We start from the raw sequence: 22,508 nt of genomic DNA, 5'->3' as shown, positions 1-22,508 counted from the left end.
GAGCTTCAAAACTTGATATGTTTTCCATCATGAATAAAATATACAGTAGGTTCATGAGATTTGAAAATCTTTGCATGCTGTTTTTATATAGATTTTACAGTGTCTCAACATTTTTTTTATTGGGGTTGTACTTACTCAGCCACAGTCCCTTAATGTCTTTTTACTGCAGAATCCCACCCTGGCTAAGTTCTGGTGTCAGCTAGTTTTGGAGCTTAGATAGGTAGATGATGTCATGTTCCCCCAATTGTGACATTTGTTAGGCCTGGTGATTGGCTGGCTGGACGTCTTTTGCTTTCTTACATGCCGAAGCAAGGAAATAAGGAAGCCCACGTGATTGTGTGGCTCAGTAGGTATAACTGTCTAGGGGGATAGATCAATTGATACTACACTTTAGCCTTCACATTCTTACTTTATGAGCATCCATCAGGTTCATTACAAGATCCAAGTCTCCATGTACAGGTTGATCTTCAGCCAGCTGGGGCTCTACTTTATACAGCCAATCCACCAGGGCCTGCAGGGCATCCATAAACTGTCCAGAGAAAAGCAATGCTTCCTCCAGCTTATGCTGCCTGCAAAGAAAACCCAGGGAAAACTGTTAACTCAAGTAAGAATGCTGTTACAAAACAAAATTACTTGGCATATAATGGTCATGATAACTTCTATCAAGCATTAATTAGGTTTGCAGGTAATCTTTGCTAATTTCAGCACTGGTGAAAATTACCTTTCTACAGATTTTCCACACACAGTGTCCCATTTATCCCTCACTTCTCCAAGGAGGTGATCTAATTTCTGTACATCATCGTTTAATGAGGCCTTTTCTTTCAATGCACGTCCTGTTCTTACAGTTGTGTCATAAACAGGCTGTTTACTTCCTAAAGTTTTTTGGAATTCCTATAGTGTCAAAGGAAGAAAGGGAAATGGTCACTGATCCCTTGGGTGGCAACAGTGTATATTCAATTTTGTGAATGTCAAAGAAAAACAAGCACACATAATGACATATTATATATGCACACACAAACCAAAAACATATACAACACAAAGGACATCATTTTACTTTGTGCTTAGTAAGCTGTAGCTTGATTTTATCTGGATCATTAGAGATGTCCATGTCAGAGTCTAGGTGATTCTCTGCCTCTTCCAACCAGTCAACCAGTTTCTTCCAGGCTTCATGGAACTGAAACATAAGAAGCATGGCCAATTTAGCAACAAGAAACAAATAACATTTTAACCTGGTGACACAATAGGGGTCACCCGGACAAAGACCAAGTGTGACAACTTTCCCGTGATCTGCTGTAGTTTAGACAATGTACTCAAAACATGGCCAAGTAATAGTATAACATACATCAATATAATACATTTATACTTTTTCTATATACAGGAGAAGACAAAATAATACAACAGGTAAAATTTATTTTTCAAAATACAAACCTGTTTTGCTCTTTTTCTAGCATCGTCTAAAGATCTTCCTCTGTCCACTGATCGTTGAACCACCTTTTCCCAGCGGGACTGAACACTAAGCAGAAGGTTCTTAATCAGGACCACATCCTGCTTCTGGCTGAGAAATTTCAGCTGGTTCCCAGTTTTGTCCAACTCAATAATTTGCTCTCGATGAACATTAACTTCATTTACAAAAATCTGTCATGAAATAGGTAAAGAATAGTAGTTGTAGCATTGTCTACGCAAGCAAAGTGAGTAAGGGGCGTTTATTAAAGTTCCTTTTTGGCAAAGTGCGACCCTACTTTTATCCCTTCTCCACCTCCCAAACCCATCCTGCAGGGTTTTTATTTTCTCGTACATATAGATACATGGTTTATAAGGTTTAAAAAAAAAAAAAAAAGACACAAGGCCATCAAGGTCAACCTAGATGTGTGTGTGATTGTTATCCTCTAACAATTCCCATAGCTCCAAGTTCCCCACCTAGGTGTCAGGAGACCAATATTCATACAGTTAATGCTCACACTCATACTAATGCAGCCAATGCTCATATTCATATGCTTGTGTACATGTGCAGCTCTTCCGTTGCTGACCCAGCCTTATTTTGACCTCGCTTTGTGGATTCTGGACTCTGACCTTGGCTTGCTTCTGACCACGCTCTGCCGTCTTCCTGGTACTGAATTCAGCCTGCTGCTTGACTATGCTTGTTCCTGTTCCCAGTGTATGACTCTGGCTTGGCTACTGATTATGTGATTGCTGTTCATCTGTGCTGACCCTGACTTGCCATCTGACTACGTCCTTGAACTCGACTGGTACCCGCATCTATCTCTGCCTGCCCGTACATCCTTGGCCCTCCTCTGGTGTGCCTGCATTGTTGCTGACTACAGTCTGGAGACTACCGCTACCCCATTACCAGGGCCTGTACTTCTTTGTGTCCTGTGCCCCCTGTTGCCACACTCACGGGTACTTGCACCAGAGCTGCACGGGGAAGCCCTATTGTCACTTTGGCCTCCAACCAAGACATGGGACACCATGATTCTAACTATCACCGTTACTGGGTGCAGGGGCCACTGATATATTATTGCAGGTGGTCCTTTGCTAATGTCCCCTTGCACTAATGCCACTCCACTTCTGGATCCTGAAAAAACCCTCACCCTATAGACCTATAAAACCCCCTATAGACAGTCAGTAGTAAGTGTCCACATCATAATGACATGGACACCTAAAGAAGGACCCAACCTAATGTAAACTAAGAAAGAATACTTGGGGCAGGAGAATCACATGGCCATTAAATTTGGTAAGTAAAATTAGCATTTTGATAGGGTTTATTTTTATTTTTTAATGACAGAGATCAGTTAGAGAGAGGTTTGAAGGGATATAATATTACCCTGGAGATGGGGATGCGGACAGCGATTTGTTAAAGGGAGGTGGAGGGTGGGAATTTGGATCGTTTTATCCCAGAGATAGGCTTTAGGAAACCTACCTTATGTTCATCAATTTGGAATAGAACAGTGTCTAGAATGAGACTTGGGGGAGGTGCTACATTCAGGCTCTGCTCAGCTTGTGTCAGCCAGTTGATAAAGTCTTGTAATGAATTCTGGAAGTCTGTAGCCAAACTAAAAGCTTCTTCTAGTTTTCCCTGTGGGCAAAAATTGATAAGATATAACATATGCAGATTGAAGCTACAAGACCAAAGCCACCCATCATTAGGCATTTAATAGATTTCAATTCTGAAACATGTCCACGGTTGTGGATTACCTTCCTCTCTTCCACCTTATTGTTAATGTTTTGCCACTTTCTCTTCAGTATGTTCACAGTCTGCTCGGTGACAGAACTGGCTGCATCTTCCCGGCTGAGTAACATTAATTGTCCCTTGTCTAGAAGCTGTTTATATAGTTCCTCATTGTATTTGACCTCAGCATATAACTCCTATGAGAAAATATTTAACAAACTATGTTAGAATGTGAAACGTGCTTGAAGTAAAGAAAGACATAACTGAACATATGCAAAACCAAATGAAGCAAAAAAGAAAAACTGAGTACTTCAATTCAAAGAGGTGATCATAAAAGCAAATAGATGCACGCAAAACTTTGACTAGGTGCATGATAGGTAATAAGATAAAAGTTTTATGTAGCCAAAACAATATAGTGATTGATTACAATTTAGGTATATATATATATATATATATATATATATATATATATATATATATATATATATATATATATATATCGTACAACAAAGCATCAATACATTTTGCATGGCTTTTATGGAATTTTTAAACACTACAATGTACAAGAATACATGTTTAACCACTTGAAGCGCAGGGCAATTTTTTAAATTTTCAATAATTTTCACTTATTGCTAGAAAATTATTTTAAACACCCAAATAATTCTATATCTTCAAGGGCCCTGTAGAATAAAATAGCTGCAGTTAAAATTCATTATGTAGCATTTTTTCCCAGTTGTTTATTGATCACATACTTGTATTTTCATGCACACAAACAAAATAGAATACACATTTTAAAAATATAAAAAAGAGGGTTGTGTCTAGTAAATAGATACCAAACGTATCAAGCTTTAACCACTTGCTTACTGGGCACTTAAACCCCCTTCCTGCCCAGGCCAATTTTTAGCGCTGTCACCCTTTGAATGACAATTGCGTGGTCATGCAACACTGTAGTTTTGGTGGCTCAGAAGTTGGTTTTACCAAGATTGTATGGTCAGACTGAGTGACATAATGACAAAAGTGACAAAAATCTGCCTTAGCTGTTAGGCCACTTGTTGTGATAGAGCAAGAATCGGATGCAGAAGCCAGTCTTAAAATCAAGTCCTGTTCTGGTACAAGGGAAGCATCATCACTATGAGACTGACTGTTGTGCGGGAGCTTTGGCAGAGTGAATATTTCCACTTTGCTAAGGGTGAGGGTGATGTCTGAGAAGCAAAATGCAGTAACCTGTGTGGTGGCCATTCTGTAGCGAAGCCTTGGGCATTTTTATTTCCTTTGCAGCTTTAGGTACATAACTTATTAGTAATGAAATATGTCCCACGTTGTGCAGGCTGCCAGATTCCGAAGAAATCTTCACTGCAGGGCTGTCCTAACCTCTTCCTGCTGCTGACATTTTGGCACTGTAGATGTTAACAGTTTTCCCACGCATGCCCCCTCCTGCCCATTCCTCTATTGAGAAAAGTTCTTTCACTGATCACACTGCCTGTAACATGATCTGTAAATAGGGAAGAGAAATCTGGGAATGGTCACAGTCTGCCCTATTCACATATCGTGTTTTAAATTATGCTTGATTGCTGCTTTTTGGGCAGGGAGTAGCAGAATGACAGCTTTTAAACCGGAAGAGACAAAATGCTTGTCTAGTCCAAGTTTGTTAGTTGCAGGGAAGATTGGGGAACAGACTTCCTCTACTCAGCATCCTGACAGAACTGGATGAATGGGAGAGCCTAGGATCCAGCATGGGTGGCTGAAAAGCCAGTCGTTGGCTGAAAAGAACTAGACCAAGCTCACGGCTGTAGCCCTGTGCTTGTTTTAACCGCTTCAGCCCTGGAAGATTTTACCCCCTTCCTGACCACAGCACTTTTTACAATTTGGCACTGCGCTGCTTTAACGGACAATTGAGTGGTCGTTCGACGCTGCATCCAAACGACATTTGCGTAATTTTTTCCCCACAAATAGAGCTTTCTTTTGATGGTCATTGATAATCTCTGCGTTTTTTATTTTTTGCTCTATAGTAACAATTTAGAAAAAAAAAACAAGTTTTTTACTTTTTGCTATAATAAAGGTCCCCCAATTTTAAAAAAACTAAATTTTTTCATCAGTTTAGGCCAATATATATTCTTCTACATATTTTTGGTAAAAAGAGAGAGAAAAGGAAAAAGAAAAAAAATCGCAATAAGTTTATATTGATTGGTTTGCGCAAAAGTGATAGCATCTGCAAATTATGGGAAAGATTTATGGCATTTTTATAATTTTTTATTTTACTAGTAATGGCGGTGATCTGCGATTTTTAGCGGTACTGCAACATTGCGATGGACAGATCGGAGACTTTTGGGACCATTGGCATTTATACAGCGATCAGTGCTATAAAAACACACCGATTACTGTGTAAATGCCACTGGCAGGGAAGGGATTAACACTAGGGAGCAATCAAGGGGTTAACTGTGTGTTCCCTCACTGTGTTCTAACTGTATGGGGATAGGATTGACTAGGAAAGGAGCCATATTGTTTTTCCTACTTAGGAGTAAACTATATGGCTCCTCTCCTCTGACAGCACAGGAATGTGTGTGTTTACAAACACAAATCCCCGTGCTGGTGCCTGCGATCACCTGTGGCCGGCAGCGATTGGCCACGCGCATCCGGTCTTCCAGCATGCAGTGGGCACACGCCCTCTGGTGGCCAAAAAAAGGGTAGGACGAATCCGTACGGGATTTCGGCCAGGAGAGACATTGTGCCGCAGTATATCTGCGTGACACGGTTGGCAAGTGGTTAAGTACTTGAAGTCCAGGCCATTTATATGGGGCCTATGCATGGCAAGTGGTAAAAAATCTTTACAACAGTCGGATGCAGGGGGACAGCTCTGAACATATAACATGTAGGATGGATACAGCAACAAAAGACACTAGCACGTTCCAACACTAAGAACAATACTTACTAAACTCCTTACTGAAGGTTTGCATCAAATTGTTTTGACCACAAAAGAATTCTAGCTGTTCTGAAAACATTGGGGGTGTTACCTGCTCATAAATCAATGCACCTAATAAAATTACCACAAGGTTATTTCCTACATAGTGTCCTCACCATGTGCGCATGCAGCTGCTCTCGAGCTGTCTCTGGTAGTCCACCAGTGGGCTTTGCTGCCGATAGCTGGCTTTCTATTCTGTTCTCCCACTGGATGAAATCTTCAATTTCCCCTGTGAATCCTTGAGCCTAAAAAAGGAAGAATAACACGTCCCAGGTCATACCACAAAACTTTGCAGTTTTTTGTGCCTTATTATGGCTGCCACTGAATAACTGAAGTTGCACACACCTGCTGAAGAGCCATATCTAGTTGCTGCTCTCTTTCTTCTGTTTTCTGTAGTACAGACTCCCATGAATTGTCCAGCGTTACCAGCTTAGCTCTAAGGCTGTTAGCATCATCTCGAGCACTAGACTCCAGCAGCTCATTGCCAGCTTTATTCACAGTTTGCACTGTGCTTGCATGAGCAAGCACATCATTTTTCAGCACCTGTAAATTCAGAAAGGATGCGAGTAACAACAAACAGTGCTCGAACATAGGAAATTGGTTGCTATATCTAACTGAGTGAATCGTAAACAAAAACAACTTTGTCCCATGCTTTATTCTACAAAATCATTACATGATGCATCTTGCTTTACACATCATGCCCAATGTGCTTTGTATAAATCAATAAAAAAGGGGTTATTCTGTTGCTCTGTCAGTCATTGGGGCCAACTACCTTTGGAAGCTAGCTTAGCAATAGGGATGAGCTCAGGCCTGGTCGCATGGAACAAGTGCAGAGCCCGCCAGGAAGTCGGTACAGCGCTGCAATAATCACAGGCAGTGAGACATTGCCCGATCTCTGCAGCCGCGCATCGGGGCAATGTCTCATTGACTGTGATTAGCGCAGAGCTGCACCGACTTCCTGGCGGACTCTGCGCGTGTCCATGCAAACACGCCTGAGCTCATCCCTACTTAGCAGTGGTATATACAGCCAACAGTAGAAGGGAGTACTCAAATATAATACCTAGTCCTTTATAGGACAGGATTGTCCCTCTGCTACAGAAGTTATCATGGAGGAATCTGAATAGAGAACAGCACAAAGCACAGCTATGAAAAACAGGAAACAAAGGTCTTTTTGACAGGTTGATCTGACTAAAATGTAATGGTACATACATTATCCTAATGACAAATTTACTTTGAATTGTCAAAGACTTAACCACTTGCTTACTGGGCACAATTGTGGGGTCATACTACACTGTACCCAAATAAAATTGTTATCTTTTTCACACAAATCAAGCTTTCTATTGGTGGTATATAATTGCTAGGGTTTTTTTTTTTTTTCCTAAATAAAATGAAAAAGGACCAAAAAAAAAAAAAAACTTTCAATGTTTGTTATAAAATTTTGAAAACAGGTAATTTTTCCCCTTCACTGATGTGCGCTGATGAAGCTGCGCTGATGGGCACTGATCTGTGGCAGTGATTGTGAGACACTGATTGATGGGCATTGACTGACGGCACTGGTGGGCATTGATGGGTGGCACAGTGGGCACTGGCAGGCACAGAAAATGCGGCCGCGGCTGTGTGAGAGACCAATGCCCCTCTGACAGAAGCCGGTGATTGTTTTATCTTTTCCCCTCACGCTGGCAGAGCGAGGGGAAAAAAAAATACCGATTACCATCTTCTGTTTACATCATGTGATCAGTCATAATTGGCTGAGAGCTGATCACGTGGTAAGGGACCGGGATCAACCCCTTACTCTCATCTGTGATCAGCTGAGTCTCAGACTCGGTGATTACAGAGCACAACCCACAGACAGCGCTTGCTTGAGGGGGCTTCCATGGACGCCCTCCTGGCAATTAAGGCCTACGCTGTAGCAGTCTTTCGGCTATAGCGCAGGCAGTTAAACAAGATCATCAGCTGCATCAGCCACACAAACACTATTCACTGGACTAAACAAAAACAGGGCACTATTTACGCTATAACAGTAACATTAGTTTCATAAAGACTTACATGGTGCTTTGCAAGCTCAACCTCAATGATTTTGGGATCACCGCTAATGGGCTTCTGAGCATCCAGAAGTTCCTCTGTGTGTGTCAGCCAGGACATTACTTCAGCCAGCGCATGCTGAAATTGGCCAAGAGCTAGTAGAGCAGCCTCAAGCTTGTGCTATGGATACACAGGCACAAAGTTAGCAGAAATTACAGTTAACATATCCAAATACAACATCCCAATGAACTCACTCCCCACCTGTCTGTGTGTGATCTTCTCTCCAAGATTCTCCCATAAATGTTTCAACTCTGTAAGTGGCCCTTTGATGATGTCCCGATCGGTGTCGTCAATGGCTTTTTTCAGCATCAGTTCCCCTTGATGATTCAACTTCTCCATTTCAATCTGCTGCTGATAAACCTCCACCTTAAACTCCTGCCAACAAAAGCATCACATTTGTAAATACAAATTTTACATAAGCCACAGAAACCATAAAATATACTGTAGCTCATTTATTTCTACCAAGAGCTTTATATTAAAAGTCTAGCTTACCTTCATCTCATTGATCTGCTCTTTCACTGTACTGATATCAGTTCCCACAGGAGGCATATCACAAAGTTTTATAACAGCATTGTCCAGCCAGTCAAACATTGCCTAGAACATAGGAAAAAGTAGTTTTCTTACCATTCAGTATAATCTACCTTCTTCTCAGAATTATCAGATAGGGATACATATGAAATGGGTTCTGCTGTGCAGTGGAAAAAAAAAAAAAAAAAAACGGTACTACTTTCTAAATACTGCTGATCGCAGCCTGGCATATCTCTATGCTAACTTGTTAAACAGGAATTTCTGTTCTGCTAGTAATATGTTGTGTGATACAAGAAATACCATAAGGCACACCACTACTAAAAAGCTTCTAATAACAAAGTACAAACAGTATGAGAAACACAAAAAAAAAAAAAAAAAGAGCGATAAAGGACTCTCAAAGTTTATGTTGGCATCTTGATGTCATGAAAGTGTACAGTGCCTTGAAAAAGTATTCATACACCTTTAAATTTTACACATTTTGTCACGTTATAACCAAAAACGTAAATGTATTTTATTTGTTTTTTTGTGATAGATCAACACAAAGTGGCACATAATTGTGAACTGGAAGGAAAATTATAAATGGTTTACAAAATCTAGTGGAACCAACTGCCTTCAGAAGTCACCTAATTAGTAAATAAGAGTCAATGTGTGTAAATTAATCTCAGTATAAATACAGCAGTTCTGTGAAGCCCTCAGAGGTTTGTTAGAGAATCTTAGTGAACAAACAGCATCGTGAAGGCCAAGGAACACACCAGACAGGTTAGGGATGAAGTTATGGAGAAGTTTAAAGTAGGGTTAGGTTATAAAAAAATATCCCAAGCTTTGAACAACTCACAGAGCACGGCACAACTGCAAACCTACCAATACAGGGCCATTCACCTAAACTGATAGCCTGGGCAAGGAGAGCATTAGGTAGACAAGCAGCCAAAAGACCATGGCAGCTCAAGTGGGAGAATCTGTCCACAGGACAACGATTAGTCATGCACTCCACAAACCTGGCCTTTATGGAAGAGTGGCAAGAAGAAAGCCATTGTTTAAAGAAAGCTATAGGAAGTCCCGTTGCAGTTTGTGAGAAGCCATCTGGGGGCATAGCAAACATGTGGAAGAAGGTGCTCTGGTCAGATGAGACCAAAATATTACTTTTTGGCCTAAAGGCAAATTGTCATGTGTGGCAGAAAACTAACACTGCACATCACCCTGAACACTATCCCCACTGTGAAACATGGTGGTGGCAGCATCATGTTGTAGGGATGCTTTTCTTCAGCAGGGACAGGGAAACTGGTCAGAGTTGATGGGAAGGTGGATGGAGCCAAATACAGGGCAATCTTAGAAGAAAATCTGTTAAGCCCCTTTCACACTGCCGGCGCCCTTGCGGCAGCGGTAAAGCGGCACTATTTTTAGGGCTGCTTTACCGTTGTTTTAGCGGCGCTATTTGGCTGCTTGCGGGGTGGTTTTAACCCCCCACTAGTGGCTGAGAAAGGGATAAAAGTCACAGCAAATCGCTGCTACAATGGCTGTCCCATCGATTTGGCATCCTGCCAGCACACCGCTCCAGTGTGAAAGCCCTCAGGGGTCTCACATTAGAGAGACAGCAGCGGCCATTTCACGGCGCTTTTGCATGCGCTATTTTTAGCACTGTATTGCCTGCAAAGCGCCCCAGTGTGAAAAGGGTCTTAGAGTCTGCAAAAGACTTAAGACTGGGGCAGAGAGTCACCTTCCAGCAGGACGACGACAATAAACATACAGCTAGAGTTACAATGTAATGGTTTAGCTCAAAGTATATGCATGTTTTAGAATGGCCCAGTCAAAGTCCAGACCTAAATCCAATTAAGAATTTGTGGCAAGACGTGAAAATTGCCATTCACAGACGCTCTCCATCCAATCTGACGAGCTTGAGCTATTTTGCAAAGAAAAATGGACAAAAATGTCACTCCCTAGATGTCCAAAGCTGGTAGAGACATCCTCAAAAAGACTTGCAGCTGTAATTGCAGAAAAAGGTGGTTCTACAAAATATTGACTTAGGGTGGCTAATACAAATGCATGGCACACTTTTCACATTTGTAAAAAAAAAAATGGGAACCATTTATAATTTTCTTTTGACTTCACAATCATATGCCACTTTGTGTTGGTCCATCACATAAAATCCCAATAAAATACATTAACGTTACTGGTTGTAACATGACAAAATGTGGAAAATGTCAAGGGGAATGAAAACATTTACAAGGCACTGTAAAGGATAACTAAGTGTTGTTGAAAAAACATCCCCCCTCCTCTTAGATCTCTTCAGTTCCTCCAGAGTTACCATGGGCCTCTTGGCTGCTTCTCTACTTAATGCTCTGCTTGCATAGCATTTATAAAGTAGCAGTGGAAAAAAAGATTCTTTAATCTGCTCCAATGCAGTCACATGATTGAGAAGCAGCAGGTCTCCTAGGTCAGGGAGCACTTAACGGCTCTTAATTCCTACAGCTGTGACTTCACTTGCCAACTTCCATTGCAAATTCATTTTCAGAGTACCCTCCCCACCCCTGCATCCACCACTCTAACATATAGGAACCGAAGCTTAGGTGTCACGTGGCAGGACTGCAGCGCAATTATCTTTTATAGGCAGGGAAGGTTTTTCACACCACTTATAATAAAGCCTTTACTTTCACTTTAAATCTGTGTCGATTAGGGAACAGCATAAAAATAATAGCAATGTGTTTTTCTTTAAGGCTCTACTGAGAAAAAAGCTACAACTGCAATGCCAATGTCTTCAAACTGTGTACTGAGAGTACTGACCTACAAGAAATATCACAGGGAAGGTCTGTGTCCTTTATTTCCAATATCACACACATAAAATGTAGGCACTTCAAAAGTGGTTTATTCACACTTTGCCTCTGAAGTCCGGTTAGAGGCAATCCAGCGCATTGCATGGTTTACTCCCCCTCACCAAGTTTATGGATTAATACATTCAAATCTGTACACTACAGCCCTGTTCTGGTGTGAATTGAGAGACAATGGTTTTCTATGTGCCTTTCTGGTAACCTGCATTGATCCAGTGGATTACCCAGATCACTAAACACAGTGTAAACAAGCCCTTAACCTTGGGATTTGGGGTAGTATGAAGACTTTTGTGGCAAAATACCTGTAAAGTGTCCTGGTACTGTACTGAATGAGCCATTGCATCTCTAAGCTTCTCCAGGCGCTCTGTCCAAGTTTTCTTCAAATTTTCCCAGGCAGTGTTCATCTGAGGGGAGGGGGAGAAACAAGTTCCTTTAGAAAGGTGCCAGAAGATGTACAATATATTTAAAAAATAAAGACCATCTCTGCATAAGCGTTAAAAAAATATATTTATATTTACCTAGGATCGATGCTGCATATTTCCCCTTCCAGGTCTGCAGCGAGAACTGAGTGATCAAAGACCACTGATCACTCAGTTTTCCACCTACACTCTGAGTGACAGCTCTCTTCTCACTGGAGCACTGGGCTGTGAAGGGCCCAGGCTCTCTGTGCATCATTGACAGGCTGAGCCAGGTGCTGGTCCAGGCTGCTGGGTGGATTCCAAACACATGGTCAAATCTTTTCAGAGCCTGGACCGGCTGAGCGATGTCAGCTGACAGTAGACTTTAGCCCACTGTCAGCAGAAAACAGGTCACAGGAGTGCAGAACGAACTGCAAGTCCTATGATCCATAGGAGAAGTATAGCTAAAAAAAAAAAGCTTTGACTATATTTCTCCTTTATGTTTCAGAAAGTTCACACTAAACTAAGCATGATTTAAGAATGTTAATTATCCAAATGAGCAGGGAATTTAAGACATCTGCAAAGGAACTGTGTTAGTATTGAGACTGGACACCAACTGTCCCTGTAGGGACAAAGAATGTCTGGGCTGCCAGATGTTTTTAGCATTAAAGAATTCATTCCTGCATTTGGTTTTGAAACTATAAGTTTTAGTAAAAAGCATACATTAAAAAAAAAACTGAATATAAAGAAGTTTATGCTGAAAACCCCTTTAGCTAAAGGGTTTTGAATTGAATTTACATTGCAACTTCCTGTAATTAACCTGGAGATTGATAACGTTGCAAAGAAAGTAGCTCACAGCCAATTAACCATCTACATTTAATATCTAAAGATCTACAAAGCAAGTCCAGCTAAAATATATATTTTTTTGGTTTGATTCGGAAAGTTATGTTTTTATTGCCATGTATGTCCCTATGAGGAAGATTTCACCCTCATTTCTCCTATTGGCCACACAGGAAGTGAGGCGTTCCCCCCCAGTGGGTGCAAAGACAACAAAAATTTGGCAAAGTTTTCAAACTTCCACACACATCATAAAAAGTTTATTACGGTCTTTATCCTTGTTGAAGAGATTTTGCTCACAAAACAAAAAGAGAAAATCTCCCCAATTACTTTAGAAACAGCAGTAAAATCCTTGCAGCGTTGCAAACCCTTTTCCACTTTGTCCAAAAAAACAAGACTATATGCAATCATTTTTGCAGCAAATAGCATTATATTTGCTAATGACATAGGCAAGTTGTGCTTTTTGAGCATTAATGCTGTACAGTGAAGGTGTTTTACTCTTCTTTTTAAGTATAAAGCTGGCCATACATTAGCAGATTTTAGAACAAATATTCATACAAAATTTCTAATCACTACATTTGATGACATGACAAATGTTGTTTGAAAGTACTTAAAAAAAAACCTCTTGCTTTCACTTTTAGATTATTTTGGAGTAAATAGACTTTCAAAACATTTACTGTTAGAAATTTGAAAAACATTGCCCATCTTGTCAATTTGACCCCACCAACGATTAGAAAATCAAACGAATATTCCTAAAATGAACAAGTTCTACAAGGGCATGGTTTGCTTTGGTCTGCACAGATAGTTTGAAAGCAATGTATTATGTGATCTTGCATCTCAGCAGACCCTTCTAGGAATAAAGTCCATACATAGGCTTTGCCATGATATAAATATCATATAAGTAGAATAGAATGTCACACCTCCTCAATGCTTTTCTTGACTTCTGGTTTTTCTGTCTCTCCACAAGCAAATATGAGGTCTGCTCCAAGAATACGTATAAACTCCAGTTCCTCATGGAGTCCATCAGTCTCCTCTTTAATGGTCTGCAAACAAACATAAAATTGCATTTACTGCCTGCTGTGAGTCCTATATAGAAAGAAGAGTAAAAAGAACCATTTCCAGATGTTGCTTACATCTGCAGCCTCAATCTGCTGTTTTATCATTGATGGGTCAATACCGGGACTTTCCAGATCATGAACAATCTCATGAGTGTCTTTGATGGTTGTCAACAGTGCATTCATATCTAGCCAAAACTTTTCTGCCAACTCAAGGACGTCTAAGTATTTCATCTCCCGTTCATCTACTCTAGCTTTGATGTCCTCCCAGGTGAATACTAACTGGTCCAGTTTATCCTGAATGGCTGAAACAAACAGAAACAATATATTTATAAGTATTAAACAAGTCCAATATTTTACACCTTAGAGCAAAGTAGATGTATTAGTGATTTAGGTTGATACTTTTAAGATGCATGTAAAATGAAAGCAACTTAGTAATGATCAACTATGGCAAGCAAAACACAAATTCCAACTTGGTGACTCATATGTAAAGCAGAACCATACAAGATTTAAAGTAAAAGAAAGCCATGAAAGACACTGGGGTAGATTTACTAAAACCTGAGGATGCAAAATCTGGCTTCTATGCAGAGCTGTACCAATCAGCTTCCAGGTTTTATTGCCAAAGCTTAACTAAACAAGGTGAAGTTAGAAGCCGATTGGATACCACGCACAGCTGCACCAGATTTTACACTTTCCAGTTTTAGTAAATCAACCTCATTGGGTACAATTATAAGGAACAGTTACTATGTGCTTTACCAAAAAGCTCTATCTTAAGTTCATCTGTCCACAAGACATTTTCCCAGGATTTTTGGCTTACTCAAGTACATTTTGGCAAACTGCTTTCAGGTGTGATTTTTATATTGCCCACACCTGTTACTTGCCCCAGGTGAGTTTAAAGGAGCATCACATGCTTGAAACAATCTTATTTACCCACAATTTTGAATGGGTGCCAAGAATTTTGGCCAGACCATTTTTGGAATTTTGTGTGACATTATGTCCAAATTGCTTTTTTTTTTCTCCCTTTTTTTGTTTTGTTCCAATACACACAAAGGGAATAAACACGTGTATAGCAAAACATGTGTTACTGCAATACTTTTCTGTGAGAAATACTTGATTTTATGGAAAATTTTCTGCATAAGAATTTTTTTTAGTAAAGGTGAACTAACCCTTTAATGTGGGCGAAAAAGTTATAGCATTTATATTGCTAATGTAACAAGGGTGCTAGGCTTATTACAATATTGCATTTTTAAACAAAGGTGCAATTGTCCGTTAAATGGATTTATGTTATAATAGAGTTATAGAAGAACTTGCACCCACCCCCAATTTTGGTAACTGGCCTTCTGAATGAAAGGGACTAGAAGAACAATTTTTTTCTGCTCATAGGAACCACTCCATTTACCCCTTGTGCTACCTTAAAACCTTTCTGGTCATGTAAAAGGCCATTAAAATCTTCATGGCCAGACCAACTATACATAGGACAAGCTCATTTGGCGATTTTACAAATAATCAATATATTGAGTACTGAAATGCGTAATCTATTTTGTACAGTTAATACTACTCTAAATGGTTTTAAAAAATCATATTTTCCTATATAACCTGAATACAGAGCTCCCCATGTGTACAGTATGTGTAGGCTGTGATACACATCAGGGGTTTAGGGTTAAAAAACAAATGCCTATATAGTATATTTCTACATATGAAAGCTGAACTCCAGGATAAACAAAACTGTCCAAAGTCATGTGTATTTGTAATTGAATCTTTGTGTCCTTTGTGTATTTCTTCCAGATTTGTGTAGTGATCCAGTGTAAAACGTTGCCTCTGTGCAGGAGCTTCCTGTAATAAAGACCACTCACTGCTGCCCTCTATCCTTGCGCAGTAGGACTGGTCTGCTTGAGAAATCCACCTCCTCCCCCCTACAGTTTTCTGCAAGCAGCCTGCAGTGGGTGGAGTCTGGATCCCCCCTACAATTCTGCTCTTTGCAGAAACTACATACAGCAAAGGTGTCACTGCCACTTTAAAATATATCATCTGGGTTTGTAAAGGCATTTGAAGCACACAAAGTTGATTTATATTTGTGGCCAAGAAGGAATATATCTGAATAAAAAAAACGTAAGTCTTTGGTTCAGCTTTAAGAATTGTCTAGGATTGTATGGTCTTTGCAATGGCTGCAATTCATTGATGATTAGTTTGAAAAAAAAATAAAAAATTTACATAGAACACTAATAAATGAAACACTGATCTAACACTAACCAGTTACCTCAATGATTTTTTTTTTATAACTTTATTCATGTTAAACTTTATTTTTTCATCTAAATTTCTTCTATATACACTTTTTACATTGCATGTGACTTTCAAACAGGTCTTCACACATCACAACTGTGACTGCTTTGAGTGAGAGGAAAAATAATGTGACAGGCAGCATGGAAAGTTTATTTGACCACTTGAGCTCCGGAAGATCCCCGCCCCCGACCAGGCCATTTTTTGCGAAATGGCACTGCATTATTTTAACTGACAATTGCGTAGCAGTGTGACACTACCCAAATGCATTTTTTGTCCTTTCCCCGCCACAAATAGAGCTTTCTTTTGGTGATATTTGATCCCCTCTGTGTTTTTTTTAATTTTTTGCTATAAACAAAAAAAGTCCAACAATTAAAAAAAAAAAAAAAGTTTTTTTTACATTCTGCTATAAAAACATAGCCAATAAAACATGTAAACAATCGAATTTCTTCATCAATTTAGACCAATATGTATTCTGCTACATATTTTTGGGGAAAAAAACAAAAAACACAAATATAAGCATATATTCATTGGTTTGCGCAAAAGTTATAGTGTCTACAAACTATGGGATATTTTTATTTATAATTTTTTTTTTTTTTTACTATTAATGCCAGCAATCAGCTACTTATAGCGTATAAGGAAAAACCCTTAAAAATGTGACTTTAACGGTACTGGGTTATTGTTCTATCAAGTAAATGAGTATCGTTTCTTGGTAATGTAAAAGTTAACAAATCTTTATTAATACAAATTTTGTAAAACATTACAATACATTTTTAAAATTGATAGGAGGTTCTTGATACTGTACTCAAGTTGGAATCTACAAAAAACAAGAATCAAAATAGCTGGGTGTTTGGCAACTTCCATTCTTGTTTTTTGTCTATTCCAACTTAAGTACAGTTATAAGAACCCCCTTTCTAGCAATTTTAAAATTTTACTATAATATTTTACACAATTTGTATTAATAAAGATTTGTTAACTTTTACATTACCAAGAAACAATTCTCATTCCCTTGATATACCAATGACCCAGTACCGTTAAATCCCATTTTCTGAGGGCCTTTCCGTATACATGTAATTGAAGGACATTGGTATTCCATTAGATACCATTTCTATTTTGCAGTGACCTATAACGGGACTGTGATACTGCAGTGAACAAATCGGACATCTGACCCTTTTTGGGGACCAGTGACACTAATACAGTGAACAGTGCTATTAAAATATGCACTGTCACTGTCTGGGAAGAGGTTAACATTAGGGGCGATAAAAGGGATAACTGTGCCTAGGTTGTGCTTACTCACTGTGGGGGAGTGGCTTTGACCAGTGGAAGGCAAAGATCCGTGTTCATGCTTAGCAGATAGAACCACAGTCTGCCTTGTTCTATATAGGCAGACCGTCGTTAGGCTCTTGTCATCAGTGGGTGCTGGCGGACATAGAGTCGGTGGTACCCGCTGCTGGGCTCCCGCTGTGTACAATTACAGCGCAAGTAGGTTGCTGGCAGCATGCACCCCAGACCTGGAAGCGTCAGATCACGTACTATATATCTACGGTGGGCAGTCCGCAAGTGGTTAAATACTTTCTCTGTTCTGTACTCTGTGCTCACCAGGATTGGATAAACATGGTGATAACATGATTGATCACTGATGACACTAAATGGCCATGGACAGGGATCAAATTTTGTTGTGTGGCTGGCTCCGTCGGCACCGTCTGGCTTGACAAAAGTCGGTTTTTACATCAACTTTTTTCAAAGGAGCAGGGCACAAAATTCTGAGAAACAAACCAGGCCTACATAAATTCTGTCCAGTACTGTTGCTGTTAGCGTATCCTGGCAGCTGCGGGTGCTGGCTGTCAAAGCACAATAACTGGTACTACAGATTTGTCCAGCCATGCCATTTAGTGTAGATGAGGGAATCAAGTAATTTCTTTTGTTCATGCAGCAGCACTAAATGAGAAAAATCTTAACGTGTATGGACAGTTTAACAGGAGCATTTGCCAGTTACCCGTTTAATAAAGTAAATTATATCCCACTTTTGCATTTAATTAGTCAGTGGTATATCAACAGAAAATCTGAATATTTATCTATAAAGATGACATTTGCTGGCCAACGTGAAAATAACTATTTTTAGTTCCCATGGGGAACTGAATTTGTGATTAGCAAGTTAAGCAAATTTACAAATTATGTTTAACATCTCAGAAGCTTGAGACATACTGTGCTTCCATCAAAGTAGAGGAATATCCCAAATTGCAGTTACCATAGCAACCTGGCTTTCAGCTCTGTACCACTTTGACACACAGAAATAACAAAACAATTATATTTGTCATCATTATGGGGGTGACCAACCTTTGGCTGCAGGATCCGTGTCTGCTCCTTGTGAACGGCTGATAAGCTCCTCTCCACGATGTTTTAGGGCCTCAAATGATGGCTGCAGTTTTTCAAGTTCCATGAGGGTATTCTTGTTCTCACTAATGCAATCTCGAATTTTCTCCACTTCAGCAGGTATCAAAGGTGGCATATTTAGACGAGATGCCATGCTCTCCAGAGTTTCCAACATGGGCCCGATTTTGTCATGGAACTGGGAGGGAAAAAAAAAAAAAAAGCGGAATGAAAATGAAGATGCCCCAAAAACACATGGCAAAAGGAAAGCACAGTGTAGGTAGTCACTGGTAAGGTATAGGATAGAAGACTAATGAAGCGGGATGACACTTACCTCCACAATCTGAAATGCAGAGAAGTCAGGCCGACAAGGATATGTTACCATGGCAGCACAACAGAAAGTTAACACATTCCACAAGGAAAGGGAGGTGATGTGAATGAGAGGAGAGATGGGGGGGTTAGTGTAGCATGAACCACAGCAACTCAACAATGCAAACACGTTAACACATGAGCAAACCATGAAAACAAGCACATGTCTGATGTATGGAACTAGTGGGAGAGGAGTCTACAGAGGATGAAGAACAATATTGTTACGATATCAGATACAGGGCAAAGGTTAACCACCTATTCAATAGGCAACATCCAGAACTTGAAAATTTAATATATAGTTATTTTATCTCCTTACTATAATTATGCATTCTGTCAGAAAGCGTTGATAAGCACAAACATTTTGGGCAGCCAAGGCACTTTTGCTTTGCAGTTCTGGGGTCTTTTCACGCAACCTTTGTACCACATTAGTGTGTCCTACTTGTATCTGCATTGGTTTTCTTCCAAAGCTCAAAGACACACTTACAGTTTAACTGGCTTCTGGTCAAACTGGCCTTACAGTGGGAAGGGGCCATAGACTGTAAGCCCCTTTATAATCATGGAACGACAAAGTTTTAATGTACTCTCCAAAGTGATTTATGAACATGGGGAATACCCAGGCAATGTTTTCATTAGTATGCTATATTTGTTAACTGCCAAGACATTACAGGGGCTAGGGTTATGATCACCAGCATGCATGTACAGTTTTCCACTCACTCAAGTGATTTGATTTTCTATTTCACCTTGAAAACCAGGCTGCTCTATAGACCAACACTAAACCTAGGCTAATATTTAGTTTTAAGTGGCTGCAAGGACTATATTCATTGCAGGTAACCACAGCAGATCCAGGCACTGGTGTTAACTGCTAATCTATAATGACAAAACAAATATAGTTATATCATGCTAAAATACCTGAGAGGCTTGAGCGAGCGCGTCATCCAGTGTCATGGCCATTTTGCGCACTTCCTCCTTAATTGCCAGGTACATGTGCTCGGCTTTAGTGTATTTTTCTTGCACGGCTTCTCCTTCTTTAGGATTCAACTCACACAAATGTGGCCCAATCTTCAGCAGCTTATCAATGTGTGGTTTGTGTTCAGCCACTGCTTCTCTCAGTTGCTGTAATTGTAATAAACCAGTAAATGTAAAACATTTCTTTTCCCAAATGATTTTTCTTAAAGCATAAAATTCACCCATTGCCAAAAAATGAAAAAAGATGCCCCTTCTGAAAGCAGCCCAACTCCGTCTGTTTGCGGTGTAAGAGTTTTTGCTCGCTTTTTTACCTGTTGTGTGGTTTTCAGATATTGGCACCTCATCGCATACTTGAACTCGGTCCGTCCCTATGCCCCTTTAGCTTTGCTCTATGGGGTGTGGCGGCGTGTCGCGACCAATTTAGATGCTCCTATGTGACTATTTTAGGCCGGACACGAGTCCACCATTGTTATGTCCCTATGTAACTCTTCACATGTCTTTGTACTATTATTGGCAGATTTATGCTATCTTTGTATTGTCTCACTGATGTGAAATTTTTTCAATAAACCTTTTGTAAAAGAAAATGAAAAAAGATGAACTCCAAATATCCTGGTCGCTCCTGCTGCACATAGCAATTGTGATGCCCCATGCTGCTGGTGACGCAGCCTGTACGCAATAATACACAACCCCAGAGTGAATATTCATCATAATACTTTCAATGGCAGGGGCTCATTGGTCAGTGCAGCCATGTGGCCATGCTGACCGATGAGAAGCTGTAGGTGTCCCAGAAGAAAGAAGCGCTTTACATTGCGAGTATTATGATGGACACTTACCTTAGGGCTGTGTGTTGTGGTGTCTTCTACACCAGCAACAAGGTGCATTGCAGATGCTGCGTGCAGCAGGGTCTGGAGGGGAGGCCAGGATATTTGTAATTACTTAATCTTTTCATGAAACGGCAAACTTACCTTTTAACAACAACAAAAACTAAAACTTGTGTTGTATAGCTGTGACAAAAGGAAACAAGTTTATGGAAAGTTAAACTAGGCTGGCAGTCAATGTCATGAGATTGACTGCATTTTGGAGCCTAATCCAGGAGATATTATTGGTCTAATTGCCATCCTGTGTCTTGGGAAATCAAACATTGCTTCTGGACTGTCTTAAAAATAGCATATATTGCGTGGAGAAAAAAAAAAAAAAAAAAGAAGAAAGCTAAGGTGCCCTACCCTTATCTCTTCCTGCTGCTGCCTTAGCATGTCATGGTCAACAGCTGGTGGTGGCAGCTGAGAAATGGTGGTCTTCATTTCCTCAATCCAGGGATTTAATTCTTCATAAGTTTCCCAGAACTGATTCAGTAAGGCCTGGGCCCGTTCCAGACGTGCAGAGCGCTCAGAATTTAAGTGGCTCACATCCTCATACTGCTGCAGAAGTGACTTTGTTTTTTCCTAAAAGAAAAGAAAAAAAAAAAAAAAGAGGAAAAGAAAAAGAAAAGATTGATTCAGAGCAGATCATCCTTCAGTGTTGGAAAACAACAAGCCCTACAGGTATCATAGCGCTTACTTTTAAAGTGGCTTTCTGCTCATCCCCACAAGTACCCAGAATATCTTCCTGTGTACTGATAAGCTCATCAATGGAATCCTTATGGCGAATAATGTCAACAGTGAATGCCTGCATAGAAATAGTATTCAGTTATAAAGACATAGCATCACCAGTTTAGTAACAGTTACCATGCCCAAAATTCCTAAATCTTCTGGCTTATATTTTCATTGCATGCAACTCCTGCCAACAGAAATGAATGAAATATTGCACAACACTTCACTCATATCTTTCTTCGCAATGGTCCATTATTAACCATTTCATGCTAGAATGGAACACAAACCAGAGTGCCACGAAAAAAATCACCCCGACCTTTCCAAAAGGACTTCAAATCTGATCTGGGTTAATGTGTGCATCAAGATTATCTTTTACAACTTGCATAAAAAGCACCAAATAAAAAAAAAAAAAAAAAAAAAAAACTGGGCATGCCTACTGACACAAGATTGAAATAGCAGAACGTTTATGTACCTATTAGTCAAAAATGTAATTGAAATCTACATTCATAGGCTCTTCCAATTCTCCCCTCTTTCCTTACCACCACAAGACTATAAATTAGGATGCATAAAAGGAAAACTAGCAACATTATTGTTATCACATAACAATCATTACTTTATAGAATAAGACAATGTATGCTGCACAAGGTTTAAAATAATAAACATCTATGTGATGGATCAGCATGAATCGTACCTTCTGCACCTGGAGTTGGGCTGTGGTCTGATCCTGTTCCAAACAGACTGGACCAAGTGCCAAAAGTTTTCTCCTGGTCTCAGCCACCCAGGCTAACTCTGCGTCAGCAGCTTGCTCATACTGGCAGGAAAGGAGCAAAGACGGAGGAGGACAATGAAGCGCATACATTGCAGACACACTGGACAATTAAACTTGCAACAAAAAATGCTCTGGTTAAAGTGTGAGTCGCCTTTCAAATCACTTTAGTTTACCAGTCTACCGTACTTAAAATACAAAGACATAAGTTAACCATTCTAATGTCCTGATATATTCCTGCTAATCCACTGTATTGGAGCAACAGAAAGATTATATTCTGCTTTGTATGTAAACTGGTTCTATTTGTTCTATAAAATGGATGTG

The 22,508-nt window shown here is 39.9% G+C and overlaps 1 protein-coding gene across 22 annotated transcripts in view; it reads right to left on the bottom strand.

Annotated features, from left to right (window-relative positions):
• The window catches only part of MACF1 (microtubule actin crosslinking factor 1), a 416,995-nt gene that overhangs the window by 29,324 nt on the left and 365,163 nt on the right, over positions 1-22,508 (bottom strand). For all 22 annotated transcript variants that reach the window (XM_077482044.1, XM_077482062.1, XM_077482048.1 and 19 more), the window contains 19 exons: positions 22,110-22,229; positions 21,387-21,494; positions 21,053-21,271; positions 19,773-19,976; positions 18,462-18,693; positions 13,926-14,152; positions 13,713-13,835; positions 11,860-11,961; positions 8,700-8,801; positions 8,409-8,582; positions 8,172-8,327; positions 6,471-6,668; positions 6,242-6,370; positions 3,193-3,363; positions 2,918-3,073; positions 1,429-1,635; positions 1,055-1,174; positions 722-891; positions 410-569 (listed from right to left, as the gene is read on the bottom strand). In XM_077482044.1, coding sequence (XP_077338170.1) covers positions 410-569; positions 722-891; positions 1,055-1,174; positions 1,429-1,635; positions 2,918-3,073; positions 3,193-3,363; positions 6,242-6,370; positions 6,471-6,668; positions 8,172-8,327; positions 8,409-8,582; positions 8,700-8,801; positions 11,860-11,961; positions 13,713-13,835; positions 13,926-14,152; positions 18,462-18,693; positions 19,773-19,976; positions 21,053-21,271; positions 21,387-21,494; positions 22,110-22,229 — 3,078 coding nt within the window. The remainder of the gene's footprint in view (positions 1-409; positions 570-721; positions 892-1,054; positions 1,175-1,428; positions 1,636-2,917; positions 3,074-3,192; positions 3,364-6,241; positions 6,371-6,470; positions 6,669-8,171; positions 8,328-8,408; positions 8,583-8,699; positions 8,802-11,859; positions 11,962-13,712; positions 13,836-13,925; positions 14,153-18,461; positions 18,694-19,772; positions 19,977-21,052; positions 21,272-21,386; positions 21,495-22,109; positions 22,230-22,508) is intronic.

Source organism: Lithobates pipiens, unplaced genomic scaffold (assembly GCF_037356315.1).
Source record: "Lithobates pipiens isolate NorthernLeopardFrog02 unplaced genomic scaffold, aLitPip1_a1.2 Scaffold_16, whole genome shotgun sequence".
Taxonomy (NCBI): domain Eukaryota; kingdom Metazoa; phylum Chordata; class Amphibia; order Anura; family Ranidae; genus Lithobates; species Lithobates pipiens.
This window is presented reverse-complemented; position numbering and strand designations above follow the sequence as displayed.